The 20,282-nt window shown below is 42.8% G+C and overlaps 1 protein-coding gene across 11 annotated transcripts in view; it reads right to left on the bottom strand.

Moving 5' to 3' along the window:
• Positions 1–20,282, bottom strand: part of PLXNA2 (plexin A2) — a 615,006-nt gene that overhangs the window by 195,299 nt on the left and 399,425 nt on the right. For all 11 annotated transcript variants that reach the window (XM_053244546.1, XM_053244547.1, XM_053244555.1 and 8 more), the window contains 2 exons: positions 14,908–15,004; positions 9,274–9,473 (listed from right to left, as the gene is read on the bottom strand). In XM_053244546.1, coding sequence (XP_053100521.1) covers positions 9,274–9,473; positions 14,908–15,004 — 297 coding nt within the window. The remainder of the gene's footprint in view (positions 1–9,273; positions 9,474–14,907; positions 15,005–20,282) is intronic.

Raw genomic sequence — 20,282 nt, 5'->3', positions numbered from 1 at the left:
CCATAGTCTGGGAAATTCGAACAGGGATTCGAACCAGCAACCTCTTGCTCCCTAGGTAAGTTACTTCCCCGTTGCACCATTAGGTGGCTAGACCTATGAATAAAGGGAAAGGGAAAGTGTGCCGTCAAGTCGATTTCGACTCCTGGTGCCCGCAGAGCCCTGTGGTTTTCTTTGGGAGAATATAGGAGGGGTTTGAATACTGTCGTTGAATTAAATTAACACAATTGCCCTTGTTTGTCAGTAGCCTTCTTCATGCAGAAAAACAGGTGTCTTATGTGCCTAGATGTACTGTACAGTGGGCAACAAAACTGCTGCACAGGGTGGTGAAAGCTGATATCCACCTCTGTTGAGCAACCTGTTCAGGGTACCTCTAAGTAGAACAAGGAGGATGCTTGTACTCTTTTCACAGTGTCTTATATAACACAAGAAGTATGGTGTCCATACCCCGGTCAGGCAAGACCATGAAGCAGCTGAAGGCACGAGCTCACAGAAGGAGCTGTTGAGCCAGCAAAAAGGCTGGTACCAACTGAAGGTGTTACATAGCCAACAGGAGTCCTGCCCCTTCCTTGATCTTCAACTGTGCTCGATAGGTGGCACCTAAGCTGACCTCTACTTCCTCCAGAGCAGAGGTGCACTTAGGTAATTTTTGAGCCTGGATCTTTGAAGCCCCACCCCCTTGCAGGAGACCCCACTGCTGCAAGTTAAGCACCATTCCCCTACACACACACACACACCATGACACACGCAGTATTTTTAACACGTGGGTTCTTGAGAGCACAAAGAGCAACTGAACTCACAAGAATGTAAGAATATAAAACAGATATTTTTATTCGAGATGTGCTCGAATTGATTTTTTGGATTCAGTTTGTGCCAGAATCAAATTACCCCTGATTTGTTTTGTGTCCGAATCTGTCCCCCCAAATTACCCCGGATTTGATTTGGATTTGATTCAATTTGATTTGGATTTGAATTGATTAGGACCACTTATAAAGGTTCTTGGCACATGGCAGTTGACAGTTGGCACTGTCCAAAGTCAGTCAAAATGTATAGAAGAAATGAAGGTGTGTTATGAATCCTCATAGAGATTCATTAAGGAAAAGTTATTATACACCAAAGAATCCAAACACTTGAAAAATAGTGACCACACATTTTACTCCATAACTCCACTTCTACAAGGTCTAGAGCTTAGCTTTATTTTTATTTTTTTTAATGAAAGCTGGGAATCTGGGGAAAATGATAGGAGGAATTTGAATCTCAAAGCAATTTGAATTGAATCTGGCACAATTCGATTTGGACGTGAATCTAGCCATTGGACCACAGGGGTGATTTCTTCTGTCTCCAAATTGCCCAAATTAACTAGATTCGGGTACAAATCAATTTGTACCCAAATCGATTCACACATCCCTAATATTTATGCAAATTTGCTTTAGCAGAAACATTTCAACACGTAACAAATTCCATCCCACATATTTCTTTCCCCACTCCCCCCTAAAGCACCCGGCACAAGTCACAATCATACTTGGCCACCCAGTGCGGGCTAATGGCGACCACACCACCCATGACAGACTAAGTAGAATATGGGCGGGGCCATGGAGTGTGGAGGCCCTGGAATTTGGCCCCAAAGTTCATAGGTAAGAGCACCACTGCTCCAGAGTAGGCCCATCAGATGGAAAGCCCCAAAGATCCAGGCAAGCATTCAGCCTTTGGAACTAGAGCTCAAACCTGGGGTGGTGTTACCTCTGCTTTTGGAGACTCGGGTGAAGGAAAGGTTCTGAGCATGGGGCAAACGTCTCAGTGGGTACACTGAATCACCAGTACTCCAGGGCTAGACAGACACTGAGGATAGAAATACACAGAAAAACAAGGCAAGTTTTCCAAAGATCTCTGAACTCAGAGGGAGGTTCCAAACTCGAATTCGTATGCTAAGGGATGCCAAAGGACAGACAGTGACTGATTCAGAGAAGATTAAACAGAGATGGAAGGAATAAACTGAAAATCTGTAAAGCAGGGACGTCAACATCCAAGATACTCTAGAAGATATTCCCTACTGGCAAGAACCTGTAGTACAGGAAGATGAAGTTAGATCAGCACTACGGTCATTACCAAGTCGAAGGCTACAGGAATTGATGGAACAGATACAAAAATATGGCAGGCAATAGAAGAAGAAACAGTCAAGGCTCTAACCAAACTATGCCAGCAAATTTGAAGAACAGTGGCCAACAGATTGGAAGAGGTCAGTCTACATACCCATACCAAAGAAAGGAGACTTAACAAATTGCTCAAACCATCACACAATATCCTTAATTTCACATGCTAGCAAAATAATGCTCAGGATCATCCAAAGCAGATTAGAGCCCTATGTGGAAAGGGAAATGCCAGATGTTCAAGCTGGTTTCAGAAAAGGCTGAGGAACAAGAGACATCATTGCTGATGCATGCTGGATAATCGAGAAAGCCAAAGAATACCAGAAAGAAGTCAATATGTGCTTTATGACTACAGAAAGCCTTTGATTGCATCGACCATGTCAAGTTGTGGAATATCCTTAGGAAAATGAGTGTCCCAGAACACCTCATTGTTCTCATGGGAAACCTATACACAGGACAGGAAGTCACAGTCCAGATAGAACATGATGAAACAGACTGGTTCCAGATCAGCAAAGGAGTAAGACACGACTGTATACTTTCTCTTCCTTTATTCAATTTATATGCTGAACATATACTGAGAGAAGCTGGATTGGAAGAAGATGAGCATGGTTTTAAAGTTGGAGGAAGAAACATCAATAACCTGCACTACACTGATGACACCACTCTGATAGCTGAGAATGCGGATGATCTGCAAGCTCTAGTAATGAAAGTCAAGGAGCACAGTGAAAAAAATGGGACTACAACTAAATGTAAAGAAGACTAAACTAATGACAATGGGCTCAACAACCAGCCTCAGAATTGACAATGAAGACATTGAAGTGGTGGATTGCTTCTGCTTTTTACGATCGACTGTCAACAGTAAAGGATCCAGCAGTCAAGAAATATGCCGCAGACTAGCACTTGGAGGGTTGCAATAAAGACCCTGGAAAGAATATTTAGATGCAGCGATGTGTCTATACCTACAAAGATTAGAATTGTTTGGATCATGGTTTTTCCCATGATACTCTATGGATGCGAAAGCTGGACTTTGAAGAAGCAAGATAGAAAAAGCATTGACGCTTTTGAACTTTGGTGCTGGAGAAGACTTTCGAAGATACCATGGACAGCCAGGAAAACAAAATGGATCATAGAACAAATCAATCCAGAATTTTCACTCAAGGCACAAATGACCAGGTTCAAACTAGCATACTTCAGACACATTATGAGGACAACCAGCAGCAAGGTGGATGGACTCGATTATGACAGCAATGCATGTACCACTGCGAGATCTTAAAGGCCAAGTTGAAGACAGATCATTCTGGAGAGAATCTATCTACAGTATGAGGTTGCTAAAAGTCGACACCGACTTGACAGCACTTAATCAATCAATCAATCAATCAATCAATCACCATTAATATAAGTGCTCACCTAATTAGGAGCAGACATGAACATATATCAAACCTCTTTGCTTAAGGGACTGAGAAATATTTGAGCTTAAGCTACCAGCCAGGAACTCTTAGATCACCTGTTAAAGCTTGCACATTAACATATAGATCTCAAGGCCAAACTCAGCTCCTGAACTTTGGTTTACACCACATTTACACCAGGATTCTATGTATTACTTCTCTCTGTGAATGCATCTAACCAATTGGCACGTGTGTTTCCAAGATTCATATGTGCAGTTGAGGTTTTGAACCCAATTCTGTTTATATCACAATAACTGATCAAACTGCCTGATAGTTTCTTGGAGAGTTAATAGACCACTTGGGAACTGGAACAGCAACTTCCTTTCTCCAAAGCTTCCCTACACTCCTCATTAAATATCTTTGAATCATGATAAAATACTTACTAGCTGTATGCGTATATATTGCTGGGTTGCAGCCAACATGCTGAAACATAAACTGATAGGGCTGGCGAGTGCTAGCTGTTAACTCTATGAGCCACCTAAACATTATTTGCTTTCATGAGAGCTCTCAAGTCAGGATTTGAAGATGATGGAGTGAAGTTAATTGAGACTCACCAGCTTGGAATAATAAGTGCCATTTCTTGTCAAGAAGTAATAAATTGAAGCACTAAGTAACTTTTTTAAAATTAAAAAATGAACCTGCAAAGAGGGTGAGAAGTGATACAAAGATGGCTTAATGAGAAATGTAGGGAAGCACTGGAGAAAGCAAGCTCCTGTTCCAGATCACAAGAGGCTTATTAACCTCCCAAGAAACAATCAGGCAGTGTGATCAGTCATAGCCCTAAAAACAGGATTTTTTTGGGTCCCCAGATAAGCCAAAGGTCATTGTGGCTAAAGATCATGGGAGTTGTAGTCCAACAATAACTAGTGTCTCAAGGTTGGGAACCTCTACCCTATAAAATTAGCAAAAGGCAACATCTTGCAGTGCTCATGGAGAAATCCCCTGCCAAGCATTTATTTCAATGGTGCTGCAAGTTTTTGTATTAAATCAGTCCCATTTGTTCACAGAATGCTCCAGTTACTCGCTCTGATCCGTCTCACCGACTTCTTTGGTTTTTAAGGTGTTGACAAAGAAAGATCTGTCTACAAATCAGTGTTTGCATAGCATCATAGGGTCACAATTAAGAACTACCATAATAAACACAATGATTATTATAAAAGGACTCATAATATACTTTGGGTATAACACACCATTACCTGCATAAAAGGTTCATCTAAGCACATCTAGCATAAATGGCTGTAACCAAGGCTGTGTTTGTTCTAATGTTGGACTACTGCCACATCTGTGATAAATAAAATTAGAGGCTTACAAAAACATGTTCTCTGGTAAATTCCGTTTTCACTCACCTCCCTACCAAGTCATGGGAGATTCTCTCTCTCTCTCTCTCTCTCTCTCTCTCTCTCTCTCTCTCTTGTGCATACCACCTTCCCTTCCTGCCTGCATCTCTGGCACCTCACTGGACCAAACCAGATGTAATGTAAGAGATCCATGTTTGGAGGAGGTGGTGTGCATTTGGACCAGGGCTATGATGCTTCCTCACACACACATTTTTGCAATCTGAATTGCTGTCCTGGAGTTGGTATTTGCCCTGCAAGGGAAAACACAGAGGCAGCTCTCTGTAACCGTTTCCTTGTGGGGCAATTAGCAACTTGGGGTGTGTGTGTGTAATTTGGACTGGGAAAATAGCATGAGAGGAAAAGGTTAAACTACACCATCCTTCCATGCTTTGGCCCCTATGCACATTGCCCTGCATGGTTGCTATTAATGTTTTTAAAAGTCAAGGGTAAAACCTGACCATGGATCTTCTATGTCATATCTCATTGGTGTCTCTCTATACACTTTCCACTTCACACTATCCTACAGATTGTCCCCTTATGACAAGGTTCCTTGTCCAAAGTACTATACAATATGCACAATTTGCCATTAGTCACTTCCCACAGTTTAAAATAAGAATAGTGAAACAGTATAACTTTAGGAGTACACAAGTATTTTCAGCAAAGCAGTGGAGAGAGAACCCCCTACAACGAACATAATCTAAACCTCGAAAAAAGGACAAATGTGAGGTATATTTGGGGCAGGCAAAAGAGGAAAAAAGGGGATTACCTCAGACCTCAATACAACATTTAAAAACTGCTACCACCCTGTCATTCTTTGTCATATTTTTCTGAAATTTGGCCAGATTATACTTTGAAGTAGATTCTCCATGTCAAATTTAATACCGATAGGCCAGATCATTTGAATTGTATGATGAATAGGATTTTCAGACTTCATAATGACAGAATGCTGAAAAACCAAGATACCTTAGACTATAGCCTCTCCCATGTCTCCACAATCATGCCAATATTGAATCTGTGGTTTATTTTGTCAGAAACGTATCTTGTATCTAATTCTACTTTTTCTCAGGCCAGAAGTTAAATGGGTTGTTAGGTCTCTCCTTTATGATGAATTTGAATTCAAAATGCCTTGTTCGCAGGGGATATTATTCCCAAAGTACTTTACATTGGGCAACATCTGCATAGCAACACTGCTCCAAAGCTACTTCTTACACCACAAAGTACTAGAGATGTGCAAAACAATTTGAGCTCAAAATGAATGGTAGATCAGTCCTCTGAGGTGGGCCAACACTCCAAGACCAGAGCAGAGACCTGGTCTACCAGGCCTCCACTCTGGACTTGGCATGTTAGCCCACCTTGGAGGACTGGTCTATCTGCTGACGCCAACCAGTAGACCAGCTCTCCCTGGTAAAACAGCCCTCCAAAATGATGCTCAAAACACTCAAAACATTTTGAGTGTTTCATTGAAACAGTGGCTTGCCCCCATTTTGACAAAGCGCTTTGAGCATTTTGAACTTCGTTTCAAGCTCGAAATGAAACACAAAAACTGTTTTGTGCACACCCCTATAAAGTACTACAATTTTGAAATGTGGACATGGCAATGTTTTGTATCAAAGGTATAAAAGCTGACTTAGGGCAGTATCCCAACTAGTACAAGGTATTGTGTTCTTGATAAAGGTGGGTGGGTGTGTTATGGATCAGCAAAATCTGGATCAAAATCTGGAAAATATGGATCATCTTCCCTCTGTGCTGGGGACTCTTAAGGATGTATTTTTGGAGTGCACGTTAGTGTTAGGGATGAACAGAAGAGACCACTGATTTCTCAATCTACCCTCCTAAACTCACTACTGAAAGCTATTTCTAGCATTGCCAGTTTCTACCAATGAGAGCTTTAGAGTGAACAAAGTTTTTGTAAGACTCTTGCCCTATACTAGCCTGCAATCCAGAGAAATCAATTACAGACTAATTACTTCCCTGTTTTAATTAGTGTGCCTGTCGAAGGGCAGAAAGGACACCCCTGCCCTGATGGCTGAGCCTGACAACTCAGACTGGGTGATCAAAGCCAGTAGAAGTGCACACTGGTGGTGCATTAAAGATGCTACAAATTAATTTAATAGGAAATCACATGCCACTTTATTTGTTCCTCTTTAATGAGATAAGAGGACTGTGTTATATCAGGACAAGCAAGGAGGAACCAGGAACAGAAATGTTTTCCAAGCATATGAATGCAGAATTGTGTTCTGCAGCAGCTAGTGGAACTTCTTCCATGTAATATGTTCAACACGATCAGAATCAGATGTTACAAATCTGGCCCAAACTGGAAACTTGAGTCAGTGTAGTATAGTGGTTAAAGTGTTAGACTTTCCCTGGGGAGAGTTGAATCACATTCCCCTCAGCTGTGGAGTTCATGGGATTACCTTGGGCCAGTCAGTATCCCTCAGCTTTACCCACCTCATAGGATTGTTGTGAGGATAAAAGGGGTAACCCACATCCATGTATACCACCCTGAGCTCCTAGGAGGAAGGCTGTGATACAAACATGATTTAATAGTAGTAATTATTAAATGTATATTACATATGATAATGATATCTTTCTAGATTGCTTTATGCAGGAAAGGATCGAGCATGATGGAGATGTCACCCTACCCAAATAGGGAAAAAAAAGATCAAGATTTAATGAGCTGCTCAGGCTTTTGCATATTCCACCCACCCACCCAAAAAAGAGGTCCAGAGAGCCTCTTGGATGTCCCAGGTTTGTGCAACACAAACAAATCTATACAACAGAAAACAGAGTACGGAAAAGAGAGGAAGAGATTTTTAAATAAAAATAAGCCCAACACTATATTTACATATATCCAACATTATCTCAGATTCAGGATCCAGGATCCTGTTTCACACAGTGGCCCACCAGATACCTCTGAAAATCCCACAGGCAAGAGGTGAGACCATGTCCTCTCTCTTGCGGTTGCTCCCCTGCAACTGGTACTTAGAGGCATCTTGCCTCTGAGGATGGAGGTGGCCTATAGCCATGAGAGTAGTAGCCATTGATAGACCTGTCCTCCATGAATTTGTCCAAGTCCTTTTTAAAGCCATTCAAGCTAGTGGCCATCACCACATCTCGTGTCAGAGAATTCCATAGATTAATTATGAGCTGTGCGAAAAAGTGCTTCCATTTGCTGGTCTTAAATTTCCCAGCCTTCGGTTTCATGGGACAGGAGGGGTATGTCTCCCCATAGTTGCCTCTTTTTGGAACTAAAAAGCCCCAGATGGTGTAGCCTTGCCTCAGAAGGAAAGTGTTCCAGGCCCCTGATCATCTTGGTTGCCCTTTTCTGCACTTTTCCCAGTTCTACAATGTCTATCTTAATATACGGTGACCAGAACTGCATGCATTACTCCAAATGTGGCCGCACCATATATTTGGATAAGGGCATTATAATATTAGCATTTTTATTTTAAATTGCTAGAAGGAAAGCTAGCAGGAAAAAGATCAAGAAGGAGGAGGAGGAAGGGATGGATGGATGTCATGAAAGAATGGCTAGAAATGAACACATAAGATATCCTCCACGATTCTAGGGACCACCATCTATGGCAGAGTTTCTCAACGTGTGGGTCCCCAGATGTAATTGGACTTCAACTCCCAAAATCCCCAGCCCCAGTGGCCTTTGGTTGGGAATTATGGGAGTTGAAGTCCAATTACATCTGGGGACCCACACGTTGAGAATCCTTGATCTATGGCTTTTGCTGGTTGCCAACCACCCAATCGGAGAAGGCACATGAAGTGATGAAGAGAGAGATTTTAAACCCCCTTCCTAATGATCCCCAGTATGGAATTTGCCTTTTTTCACAGCTGCCATGCATTGAGTTGATATTTTAACAAGCTGTCCACCATGACCCCAAAATCTCTCTCCTTGAACCACATTTGCCATTTTTTTGCCCATTCCCCCAGTTTGGAGAGATCCTTTTGGAACATGTACCAAAGCATGTACAAGCTGCAAATTCAGGAATCAATGTAGACAACCACACAGCTAATAATCTCAACATTCATTAACACAGCCACATTAAAGCAGTTTTAGGGATGCAAAAACACTACTTAAAAAGAAGTAAAAGCAAGCAATGAAGCAAATAATAGAATGGAACCATAGCTCAGTGGAAGAACATCTTCTTGGCCTGCAGAAGCCCCTAGGTTCAGTCTCCAGCATCTCTAAGCAGGACTGGGAAATACCCATCTGAAACACTGGAAAGCTATTGCCAGTTAGTGTAGACAGTGCTGACCTAGATGGTCTGACTTGGTATTAGGCAGTGTCCTAATTAGCCTATGGAACAGAAAACAAAAATGTCTAGATACCATTACCTCAGTGATACGTGGGTTGGAGCATTTGACATTCCTGCTTGACCAGTCAAGCCACCTTCCCCATCCACCATTAGGGGAGGAGCAGTGCTGACGCAGAGTGCACTTCCCTTCTCCAGTGCACCAACCACATTCAAATTTCTGGTCTGCTTTCAAGCACAACCCACAGCTTTCCCGCTGGGCTGCACATTTGTACAGATGAACTGTGGAACAGAGAATAGTAGCATGAGCTGTGGGTGAGATATGCAGCATGCACCTGCCAAACATCTGCTCACAGTGCTTCATATGGACCTTAACATGAACCTTTCTAAAATCAAATCTTAGATCTTTCTCCAGATACACTTCCCTGAGAAGCTAGGTAGGTGGTTACGTAAAAGAAGGTTGTTTTCTGTGGTTGGACTCTGTTTGCCAAACTCCCTCCCAAGAGAGATCCACCAGGCACCATTAATATCATTTAAGAGCCAGGCAAAGTCTGGCCTGTTTACCTGGGATTATGCTGGGCAAACTGGTTTATTCTATGTGTTGGTTGAAGGCTGAGGGTTATTGTCTAGCAGTTAACAACTAACTTCTGCTTCTATTGTTATTTATGCATAACATGATTTCTAATTTTATCCACTGTTTCACCTCTTTACCATATTGATGCTTGCATGAGATTTTGGTAAGTTGCCTTGAATGCCAACTACAGAAGAAAGACAGCATGTATTCTTAACCAAAAACAAACAAAAAAGGATTGTCCACATTGAATTCTGATGTGGCTTTTATGTGCAGTGCAGACCAGAAGCACTTTTGCAAAAGGTTAGCATGGATGTATTCTGTGCATACAACAATTTTGTAATTTGGTTTAGCTGGGTTTTGTCATTCTCAGAAAACTAAAAACTGAAAATGGCTTTTCTCAGTACAACAGAATGTGGGGTCAGAAAAATGCCTCTTCCTCAACCACGAACCAAAGCCACTTCTTCCGCTAGGCTGCACCTTTGCTAAGGAAACATAGAATGTTTTAGTTTGAAGGGATCTTGAAGGACTTCTAGTGTAGTCCCCTGCTCAGTGTGGGAATCTGCCGCAGCTTTCCTCACAGATGGCTGTCCAATCTGTTTGAAAAAGGCCACCAAACTCTTCCACTGTTGAACAGCTCTAATGTATAGCCTGAATTTGCTTCCTGGTAATCTCCTTATTCTTTGGCTGGGGAGGCACACCACAGCCCAGTTAAATGGCCAGAATTTGGAAGCTGTTCAAGGTCACAGTCCACATCTCCATATTTAAAGGATCTGGGTTTAAAAGCCATTACAGTTCAAAGTTGTGCCATAATGCTTGAGGCGGTGGCGATCTTAGTCTTTAAATATTGATGTACACATAATAGTTAGAAGGAAAGTCTGATGCCATTGACAAAAGTGAGATAACGTGTTGAGAATAAAAGGAAAGATAACAGGTACATTTGCTTTGTTACAGCAATGAGTGTGTTCTCAGCTACTTTTTTTTAAGGGATACCTGTTAGACATACAGTACCTACTCTTACATAAGCAGCAAAGAACTTCACTTGTGCCCTCCAAATTGCAACTTCAGGGGGATTAAACTACTGCTGCTCCTATTTGCTGCTCTGCCTTCCTATTCCCTTTCATTAAGTAAGAGAAAATTAAAGATTCTGCCTATGTGAATACACATTTGATTCTTTTGGAGAGTTTGTGGGATTGTAGTCTGAACTGGAGTTTCAAAATCTCAACACGACCATTGAAAAGGCCCTCACCCATGTGTCAACTAAACAGAATTCAGATGTTGGTTGGATGCTGAGGATAGCCTCTGCAGAAGATCTTAAGAGGCGAGCAGGTTCTTATAGGAGAAGACAGCCCTTTAGTTATCCCAGTCTCAAATCATTTAAGATTTTAAGGTCATAACCAGCATTTTGATATACAAACAAAATGACGGCTGATGATCCCTTTTGAAAAGAAAAGCCATCACACAATTGTTGAGTAATTTGTTCCCTATCCATGTTTTAATGGTTCCCACAAAAGATATTAGTAAGTAGTATCAGCCAGAATGTAACCAAAAACACAACACACAAGGACCATGGGCAAGGTCATGTAAGGTCCTTGCTTGTGCACAATGGGGGCACATAAACCCTTCTCTTTCCTGTTGAACCTTTCCACAGATGTTCTTGGATATTATTTCTTCCATGCTTGATTTGGACGACAGCCTTCAAAACCTCTTTGTTTAGTTTCCTCCACTGATTTCAACCAAGAAAGATCTCATTGAAAACAATGTCTCCATTCCCAGGGAGCCTGGCAGGACTTCCAATATATCAGATTCCACAGTAAACTTCAAAAGTACTCGAAAGCAAAATATAGCTCAGATGGGAACAAACGGGAACCCATTAAATGGATGTCCTCACTGCTATAAAAAACAGACTCTTTAATGGGTATTCATTTCAGGGAGCAAGTCTGCTGTTTTCACAGGACTTGTTTTGGTCTGAACTGCCATAGTTTTTGTCATATAATAACTGGCTCTTGTATCATATGTATTTTTTCTAGGCATTCCACCTGTAATAGCAGCTACCATTAGACAAGAGTTCCTTCTATATTGTGTAGATTCACCCAACAAAACTGGATTAGTTTTCCCAACCAAAGCTGACTATTTCCAGTCAACCTGAATCATTTGCATAATGCCTGGTGATCCTGTGAATGGTTAAATTGTTTAATGGTTTAATATGTGTCAACCAATGTCTGGAAGCTCTCAGGGTCCAAGCATGGGTTGGTCTGTGATCTGAAGAGGTGGTGGAACACCTATACTTTTGCTGCAGTATACAACTACAAAGAAAAACTGAGAGTCATAATTTGGTTCTAGGGCAAACTTTCTGTGGGACTTTGTCCAAAATGCTTATTGTGTTTTTGTATGTAAACATGTTATCGGAGGAAGAGGTTCACCTACCAAAATCAAGAAAATTGCATTATGGCCCAACAGAGACTTACACTGGTAAAGAGAAAAGGTGTGTTTTCCATTAGTTCTTCTAAGTTATAAAGTAATGTGCATTACCATAGTTAAATTCAGCCTCCATTGTCACATAGAAAAAGCCCATGGGGGGCACAAACACAATCTTCTTAATCAGAGTATAGGCAACCACAGATGTTCTTGTCATGCTGCTAAATACTCTGTTGTGCCAAAACCTTCCTGCAATATTCATATGGAGTTATATTTCAGTTTTGGTCAGTCATATTTGGATAGTTATACACAATCTTTAGGACTGAAATCCTGAATTACAAACAAATTTCTAGATGTATAAAGGAGTTATCCTTTCCTGCCAGGGTCCATGAAAGTTTCCAGTGTTTCCTGATTAGATTCATTGATTTGGGAGGTATTGGAAGCTAGGGATGTACACCAAATTGCTTTGGTGCCATCCCAAGGGTGGCGAGGGGTTCCCTTAAGAGGAGGTGGGCAGGTCTTACCTGCCCATCCTCAAAACCCCTGCTGCCCTGTGCTGCCCCGTCACGGTGCTGTTCAAACAGAAATATCTGTGTGAAAGCGGGAGTTTGTGCCGCTTTCCCCTTTAAAATGCCGCACCACAGGGATGGAATGCTTCCTTGGCATCCCTCGCATGGTGTTGGCATATAAATGGCACCAGCACATGACATTTGCGTGCCAACGCCATGCAAGGGATGCCGGGGAAGCATTCCATCACCACGGCGAAGCATTTTAAAGGAGAAAGTGGCACAAGCTGCTGCTTCCACACAGGTATTTCAGTTTGAACAGCACTGCAGCGGGGGTTTGAAGGACAGGCAGATAGGACCTGCCCACCTCCTCCTAAGGGAACCCGTGCCAAAACGTTTCAGTGCCAGGAAGCCAAAGCAATTTGGCGCCTCTCCAAAGAGGCACCGAAACGCTTTGGGTTCATCCCTACTGGAAACTACAACTCCCATGAACCCTGGTAGCAACTGACATTCTGAGCATGTGTAGCCTTAAGAATGAGACCTATAAGACCTTTCCTGTTGTAAACAGCCCTTGCTTTGCAAGGATAAATTTGTTTGGAAAGGGAGAGGTGTGGCATGAAGGCCTGGGGGTGAGCTTCCCTGGGCATTGCCATTCTGAAAAAACTCTCAGGACCACCTTGAGTTTTGCTAAGAGTTCTCTGAGAAAACTAAGAAAACCTGAATTAATTACAAATTGAGCTGGGGGCGGGAGAGGCAGAACACCCATCCTTGGTTGAAAGTGGTTTAAGAAGATTTTACTTCCCATGCTGCACATACTTTTTGGGGGGTGGGGGTGGGGTTCCACTGTCCCATCTGGTGAAACAAGTCAAAAACTGTTTACCAGAGACAAAAGTGGGATGAGTTAATTAAATACAGCAGTGATCACTCTTTCAAACAGCTTTCAACTCTCTGAAGGGGAGGGGGGAAAGCCTATTTTCAGCATCTTCCGTCTCACTACTTTATAAATGCAAAGCATTAGGCCAAAGAGAGGGTGCATCATTTGGAATCAGAGCCATAGAAGGTTAAGGATGTCACCCCACAAGGGAATTGTGGAAAATTATGCATCCTGTTAATCCCCACAGGTAGGTCATCCTTGAAAGTTAAGGGGCACATACAGGGCAATATGTGCAGGGGAAAGCTGAGACTAGACACTTGCAGAGTTAACTTTCCATTGCAAAATAAATGCTTTAAAATCTATACCCTCTTACCACCCCCAGACCTCTCTAAGGCTAATTTGTAAAAGCTTTACCCATAGATCTCTCCAAGACTGAGCACAGAACTCAACTTATGTCTATGGCAGGTTAAATGAGTCCTCTTTCAATATGTTAATTCCAGGGTTTTTCTAACAGTCCTTAGGAAGAAATAATGCCCAAGGAATGCTGAGGCAATTCTGCATGTATGTCTATGCCTGCATTTCTTTAAGGAGTCATTCTGCTTCCCTTCACTGAGATTGGCTGAGAAGGCCCTGCTCCATGCTCTGCCTGACAACATGGAAGAGGGGCTCCTCAACAGTGATACCCACTTTGTGAGGTGCCGTGCCATATGAGATGTATCCAGTGCCTTCTTAATTACCATTTGGGTGGTAGGGTGTGATCAAAATCTTTTCATTTTTGGAAGTGTTTCCTTCTGGTAAACCATATGGAGTTCATTTGCTTTCTGAATGGATGCTATGTAAGTTATTGGTTTTCCTGGCATTATAATCGTTTCAGTTTTAAGATTTTAAGGTTTCTACTGTACATATTTTGTTTTGCTTGAGAGCCTTTGCAGCACAAAATATGCCCTATAAATACCTGAAATACATAGAAACATTCATAAGTGTATGCAGTTCTCAATCTCTTTTGTCTTCTCCCTTGTCCTGAATTGTTTCAGGAAACAGCATACAAAATCTTCCTTGGGACAGGTATACAATCAGCCTTGCAGAGGCCTGACATAAGAAGATTAAACTTTTTTTCAAAGCTTTTTTTTTTGGCAATGCAAAAAAATCACTCTATAAACATCTAGTCTCCCAGAAGGCCAGATGCACACAGTCATCTTGTTTTCCTGTTTCATCTTTCAATGAAACAGGATTGTTGAGAAATAAAATTGCCTCAAATGGATAAACAAAAAATCTCCAAAAACCTTATCAGATCTCCACTCAGCCCAATTAACATACAGACATCAAAATAAACTAAGAAATCTTTACCTTTCCAATCTTCTGGGTTGTCAATAATGAAGTTTCCATTCCAAACCACAGCAAAATCTACTGCTAAACTACTCATGTCCATTCCATCATATTGATACTAGGGAATAAGCAAACAGTATATGTTAATGAAACTATTCTGAAACTGTTCTATTCTTCTTACTCTGAAGAAACAGAATGAAGGAAAACATTTTAGAGTCTTGACAATACCTAGCTTAGGAACATGCAGCAGAATGTGACTGAATGGCATATTACACACACACACCCATCTGCATGGAGAGAGTCTTTTCTTGTTGCCACACAGAGATAATTAAATCAGCTGATGGGCCTGGAGAGAAGTTATAGATTCATTAGCCAATTCATGCAGGCTCTTCCCACCACTCAGACCTTGGTTTGCCAATAAAGTCCCATCACCAACTACAGAATTAATTAAGATGAAAGAGAAGAGTCCTACATTCCCTACGAGAACCACATTGGGCTGCTCCACATCTGCAGTACAACTAGAAATATGCAAACATGCCACAGTCATTCATGGAAATTAGTATGGGAAATATGCTAATTAGGATAGTCATATTTTAGGTAGTACATACAGAAATACATCCTCTCTAATAAAACGCTTGGTGTCCGTCCGTGGACGGGCACCAAGCGTGTGTTCGTGCCTCCCTGCCCTGTTCTGCGCCTGCGCGAAGCGCAGGCGCAGAACAGGGCAAGGGAGACATGAGGGCCGGCACCCGGTGGCCATCTTGGGCGGCCAGAAGCGGCCGCCCCGAAGAAGCCGGGAATGCGGGGAAGGAGGAGACTGGCCGAGGCGGTGGCGCGGCCAAGGCGGCGGTGGAGCCGCGCCGCCGAAGCCGGGCGGGGGGAGGAGGCTGCGAGTCCTTGGGGCCCTTGCCCTTCCGGGGAGACCGGCCGGGAATGTGAGGCGGGGGCGGACCGGACCGGCAGCGGCGCCCCCAGAGTCTGCCCGGCCACCACCACCGCCACCGCCCACTCTCCCGCCCTCCCAGCTGCCCAAATACTCCTTCCCCGCTCCCCCCCCCGCAAATGATTAAGGGCCAAAACGGCCCAGAAGAATACCTCCGCGGCCGCCGCCATGGCCGCCAACCGCCCTCCCAGCTGGCCGAGACTTCCTTACCCAGAGCAGCCCGCGACAGTCGGGCGATCAAAAATCCATTTTTTGCGAAGAAGAGAGGAGCTCCGGAACAGAGCTCCTCTCTGTGCTAAGCCAATGCCCAAACTGCTGCTATGGACGCAAAGGACGCCTATTGCGTCCTTTGCGTCCATAGCAGCAGTTTGGGCATTGGCTTAGCACAGAGAGGAGCTCTGTTCCGGAGCTCCTCTCTTCTTCGCAAAAAATGGATTTTTGATCGCCCGACTGTCGCGGGCTGCTCTGGGTAAGGAAGTCTCGGCCAGCTGGGAGGGCGTGGGGGGGGGGAACTCTCCCCTACTAGCGCCCGTTATCACAACGGGCCTGAAACACTAGTGGTATTATAAGATAGAGAAGCTTTTCATTCAAAAGCTACTTGCTCAGCGCCTCAGGTGAGACACACTTCAGTTTTCGGTCTCCATCCACCAACATAATCTTTTAATTTTAAACTTTTTAATTGTTTTTATCCCATGGAATTGTTTTTATTCTGTGAAAATGTTTTAATTGTTTTTACTTGGTTTTATATTTGTTGTGTTTTAAATTGTGTGCACCTAGAGATACACAGACCAGGCTGTAAACATGATAAATAAACATAGAAGTTTATTCAAGAATTCTAGAGGCATTCAAGAATAGGAATGCCCATGACAGACACAGTATATAAAGGTGTAAGGCTGTCTGGTATCTGCTTAGCATGCATATGGTAGGTTAATACTTCTATATGGAAGGAAATGCTCACAACCTAGGCAGCAACTCCTTCACTTCTCTTGCCTAATGAAGCCTATTTCACACAGTTCCTTTCGCAATAAGAAGGTTCAATTCATTGACAGAAAAAGCTGTGAATTTTATAACATATGCATTATGACACATGTGTCTTTATGTTTGTTTAGACAATAATCAGGGATTTTTTTGGAAGTTGTATGGATATGCACAGTTAGGGCCAAAAATGTCACAAAATGCCAAAATGTCCTAAGGGGGAATTTTACCTGCTATGGTAGATTCAGAGTACCCCAGCAACTACAGTAACAGTCTAAGGACCAAACTATGCATTACATTAAGCATATCATTAAGAAATGGGCTTGACACACGAAGTAAACAAGTAGTGCCTTTTTTCTCAAAAAGCAGCCACAGAGCTGGAAGAGCTCTTAGCCATGGACCTTGGAGATTTGGTCTGTGGTCTCTTGCCTCCGCAGGCTCTCCAAATGTCTGGGGGGGCCTCCCCAGAGTCCCGCTGCTACTGGCGGCAGGATTGGGTGCAGCTGCAGGGAGGGAAGGGGGCAAGGAGAAACAAGAACAAAATGGCCCTAAGCCATTTTTGGAAGGGCAGTATAGAAATCGAATGAATGAATGAATGAATGAATGAATACTGCTTTTCAATAAAAGTTTCCAAAGCAGTTTACATAAAGCAACAATCAATCAATCAGAATGGATCCCTGTCCCCAAAGGGTTAACAATCTAAAAAGAAACATAAAATAGACACCAGCAATGGTCACTGGAGGTACTTTGCTAGGGGTTAATAGGGCCAGTTACTCTTCCCCTGCTCAATAAAGAGAATCACCATGTTAAAAAGGTGCCTCTTTGCCCAGGTAGCATGGGCCTCTCGCCTCTCTGCTTCTTCCACATGGAGGAAGGCGAGAAACAGGCTGCACAGCGGAGAGGCTCATGAAGTCACTTAGAAGAAAGGAAGGGAAGGAAGCTGGAAGGAGCTCACTGCCCTCCATCCCAGTAAAATGGGAAACTCTCACCTCCTCATCCCCCACCCTCCCTGCAAGTACTGCCACAGCTGCGCAGCAGCATGTTGTTGTTTTTTTACTGAAAAGGGGGAACTTTCTCCTTGCCCCCTGCCCTTGATGCAGGTTTTTAAAAAAATTAAGGGGGGCCCCTCGCAGGGGAGGGAGGCCTCCAAAGCCCTTCAGGTCTGGGTTGATTTTGGGCCTAGGGGCACCACTGCATGGAGGACTGAAGATCTGGCTCAAAATCAAACCCTGGCTGCATTTCCCTACAGAAAACTCTTTTCCTAAGTGGTTCTTTGCTACAGATAGCCACTACAGGGCAAACAGCCTCTCCATTCAGCAGGAAACAGCACAAGAGGGAAGTGTCAAAAACACCCCTCCCCATGGTCCTGAGCTGGATCGGTCCCCCGCAACAACTTTTAGACAAAAGAAGAGGCTACTTCTGGTCTACTTCCACATCTTAATGATGGACTAAATATATTGTGCACTGTAGCCTGTAATATGCTAAATGGGACAGAGCCTTATAGTTTCCTGCTGCAGTTGCCACAAAGTCCTCTTGCCATTAAGTTGCCACTTAAACATTCTAGATTTAGAGTTTCCACCAGCAGAGGGAATCTGGAACCATGGTGAAGCAGAGAGGGACTGAATAATTATTTATTTGGGGGTCTTTTTAATTGATTATTTGAACACTTTGAACTTGGAAATGAGTCCAAAGTGGCCTTTTTGCAGTGCGTACACTTCCTGAGAAACTGCTTTTTGACATGGTGAAATAGAGATGTGGCTCATCATTACTTGTAATTATCTATAAAAGTTCTGAAATGTCTCTTATTCAGGTATTTTCCAGTGTTTGTCTCAATGACCTAGAGACAGAATGCCAAGGATCTTATTGGCTCAACTAGTTGTTTTAAAGTGTTGGGAGCTTTTGAACTTCACCAGATTCTTCTTCAGACCTGAGTGATAGCTGAGACCTGCCATTTTAAAACTTACTTCTGAGTCCCAGTTCCCGAAGAATGACCATGTAAGTCTGTTGCAAGCTTTCAGATCTTACATAGTGGCTAAGTGACCAGCTAGGTGAATAATATACACATTTGCATTATTTCTATGTTTTTAAAACAATAATGAAGTTGCAACACAGCAAGTGCAGCTTCTACAAGACTCGAGGATGCAGTCAGGGCTGATTGCCATGTCTGACGTGATTGATTCCAACATTGCTTGTGTTAACTTGTTTACTCCTGTAGATCCATCCATTCCCAGCAGGCAAGGATGCAGTGGTGGCCTCCTCAACTGTGTTGTTGAAAGGAGACGATTTTTCTGTCCTTCCTTCCCTGTCTCCAATCCCTGTCCTTTCCCCTTCTTCTAGCAACAGGCAGCTTTCCAGTATTACACAGTCTATCAAGCAACTGCAGCCTGGAATTTGACAGCTCCCTGATAAGAGGCCTGCAATTCTCTTTATCTCTCCTGTGTGAATTAGCTTTGCCTTAACACCTTTGTCACATCCCCACCCCAACTCCCCCTTCTCTGACCCCCCACAGTCACAGATGGGGAAGCTGACAGATAAAAGATCTTCTCTGGGGCCAGGATTCTAATTAAACACCTCACTTGCCTGTAGCACATTCCCGCCTGGAATTCAGGATTAGTTTAACCCCTATTTTTTTTTTCATCTCCCAGAATAATGCCTCCTGATGCCTTTTCTTCTACCATCTACATTTGCCTCATTCATAACTTCTTCATCTAAGATGGCAGCCACTGAGGTATTTTGAACATGACTAAATATGAGCAAGATATTCCTTCAGATTTCAAGGATAATAAAATGTCATTTCCCAAAGAAATTACGGGGGGTGGGGTAGAGGGTTGCATTCAAAGGGGCTACAAAGAGCAGCCAGTACTGAGCTATACAACAGCCTGCCATAGCATTAAGGAATGGACAGTCAAGATGACTGATCACAAGAGGTAAATGCCCCAGAATTCGGGCTCTGTAGGTCTAGTCCTGGGAGATCTTCTATTTTCTAAATATTTACCAAATGTCATGCAGTTCACTGAAATGAATTAGTTTCCCTTACTGCATTTAGAAGCCGGCTATGAAATCTGCACTGCATCAGTTTTAACAGGGTATGGGGAGGGATGCATAAGTCTTACACAGTTGGGCAAGTTTGCTTGTTGAGGTTTTGTACAAATTAATGGACTGTTATGTTAAGGCAATCTATCAAGTTGTTATAATTTCTAATTTAAAAAAATAGTTCATCAAAGGCTGAAAACATGTTGAAAGTGAGGAACAGTCTCTCTAAATAAACAGGAGCTGTTGATCTATTTCTGTTGGGATAAATTGCCATATAAATACTTCTAGCAAGGTCATTATTTTTGTTATGTCAATCTAGCAGTTTACCATTGATTGTCATCTCGAGCACTGACAGGGATCTGACAAAGGGAACAAGAGGAAACATTTTGGATCTCTCTGGCTTGCAGCAACTGCAATTAGTCTCTGGTACTGTAGGTATGTGCCT

Source organism: Hemicordylus capensis, chromosome 4 (assembly GCF_027244095.1).
Source record: "Hemicordylus capensis ecotype Gifberg chromosome 4, rHemCap1.1.pri, whole genome shotgun sequence".
Taxonomy (NCBI): Eukaryota; Metazoa; Chordata; class Lepidosauria; order Squamata; family Cordylidae; genus Hemicordylus; species Hemicordylus capensis.
The sequence above is the reverse complement of the archived record's forward strand: the minus strand, read 5'-3'. Positions and strand labels throughout refer to the sequence as shown.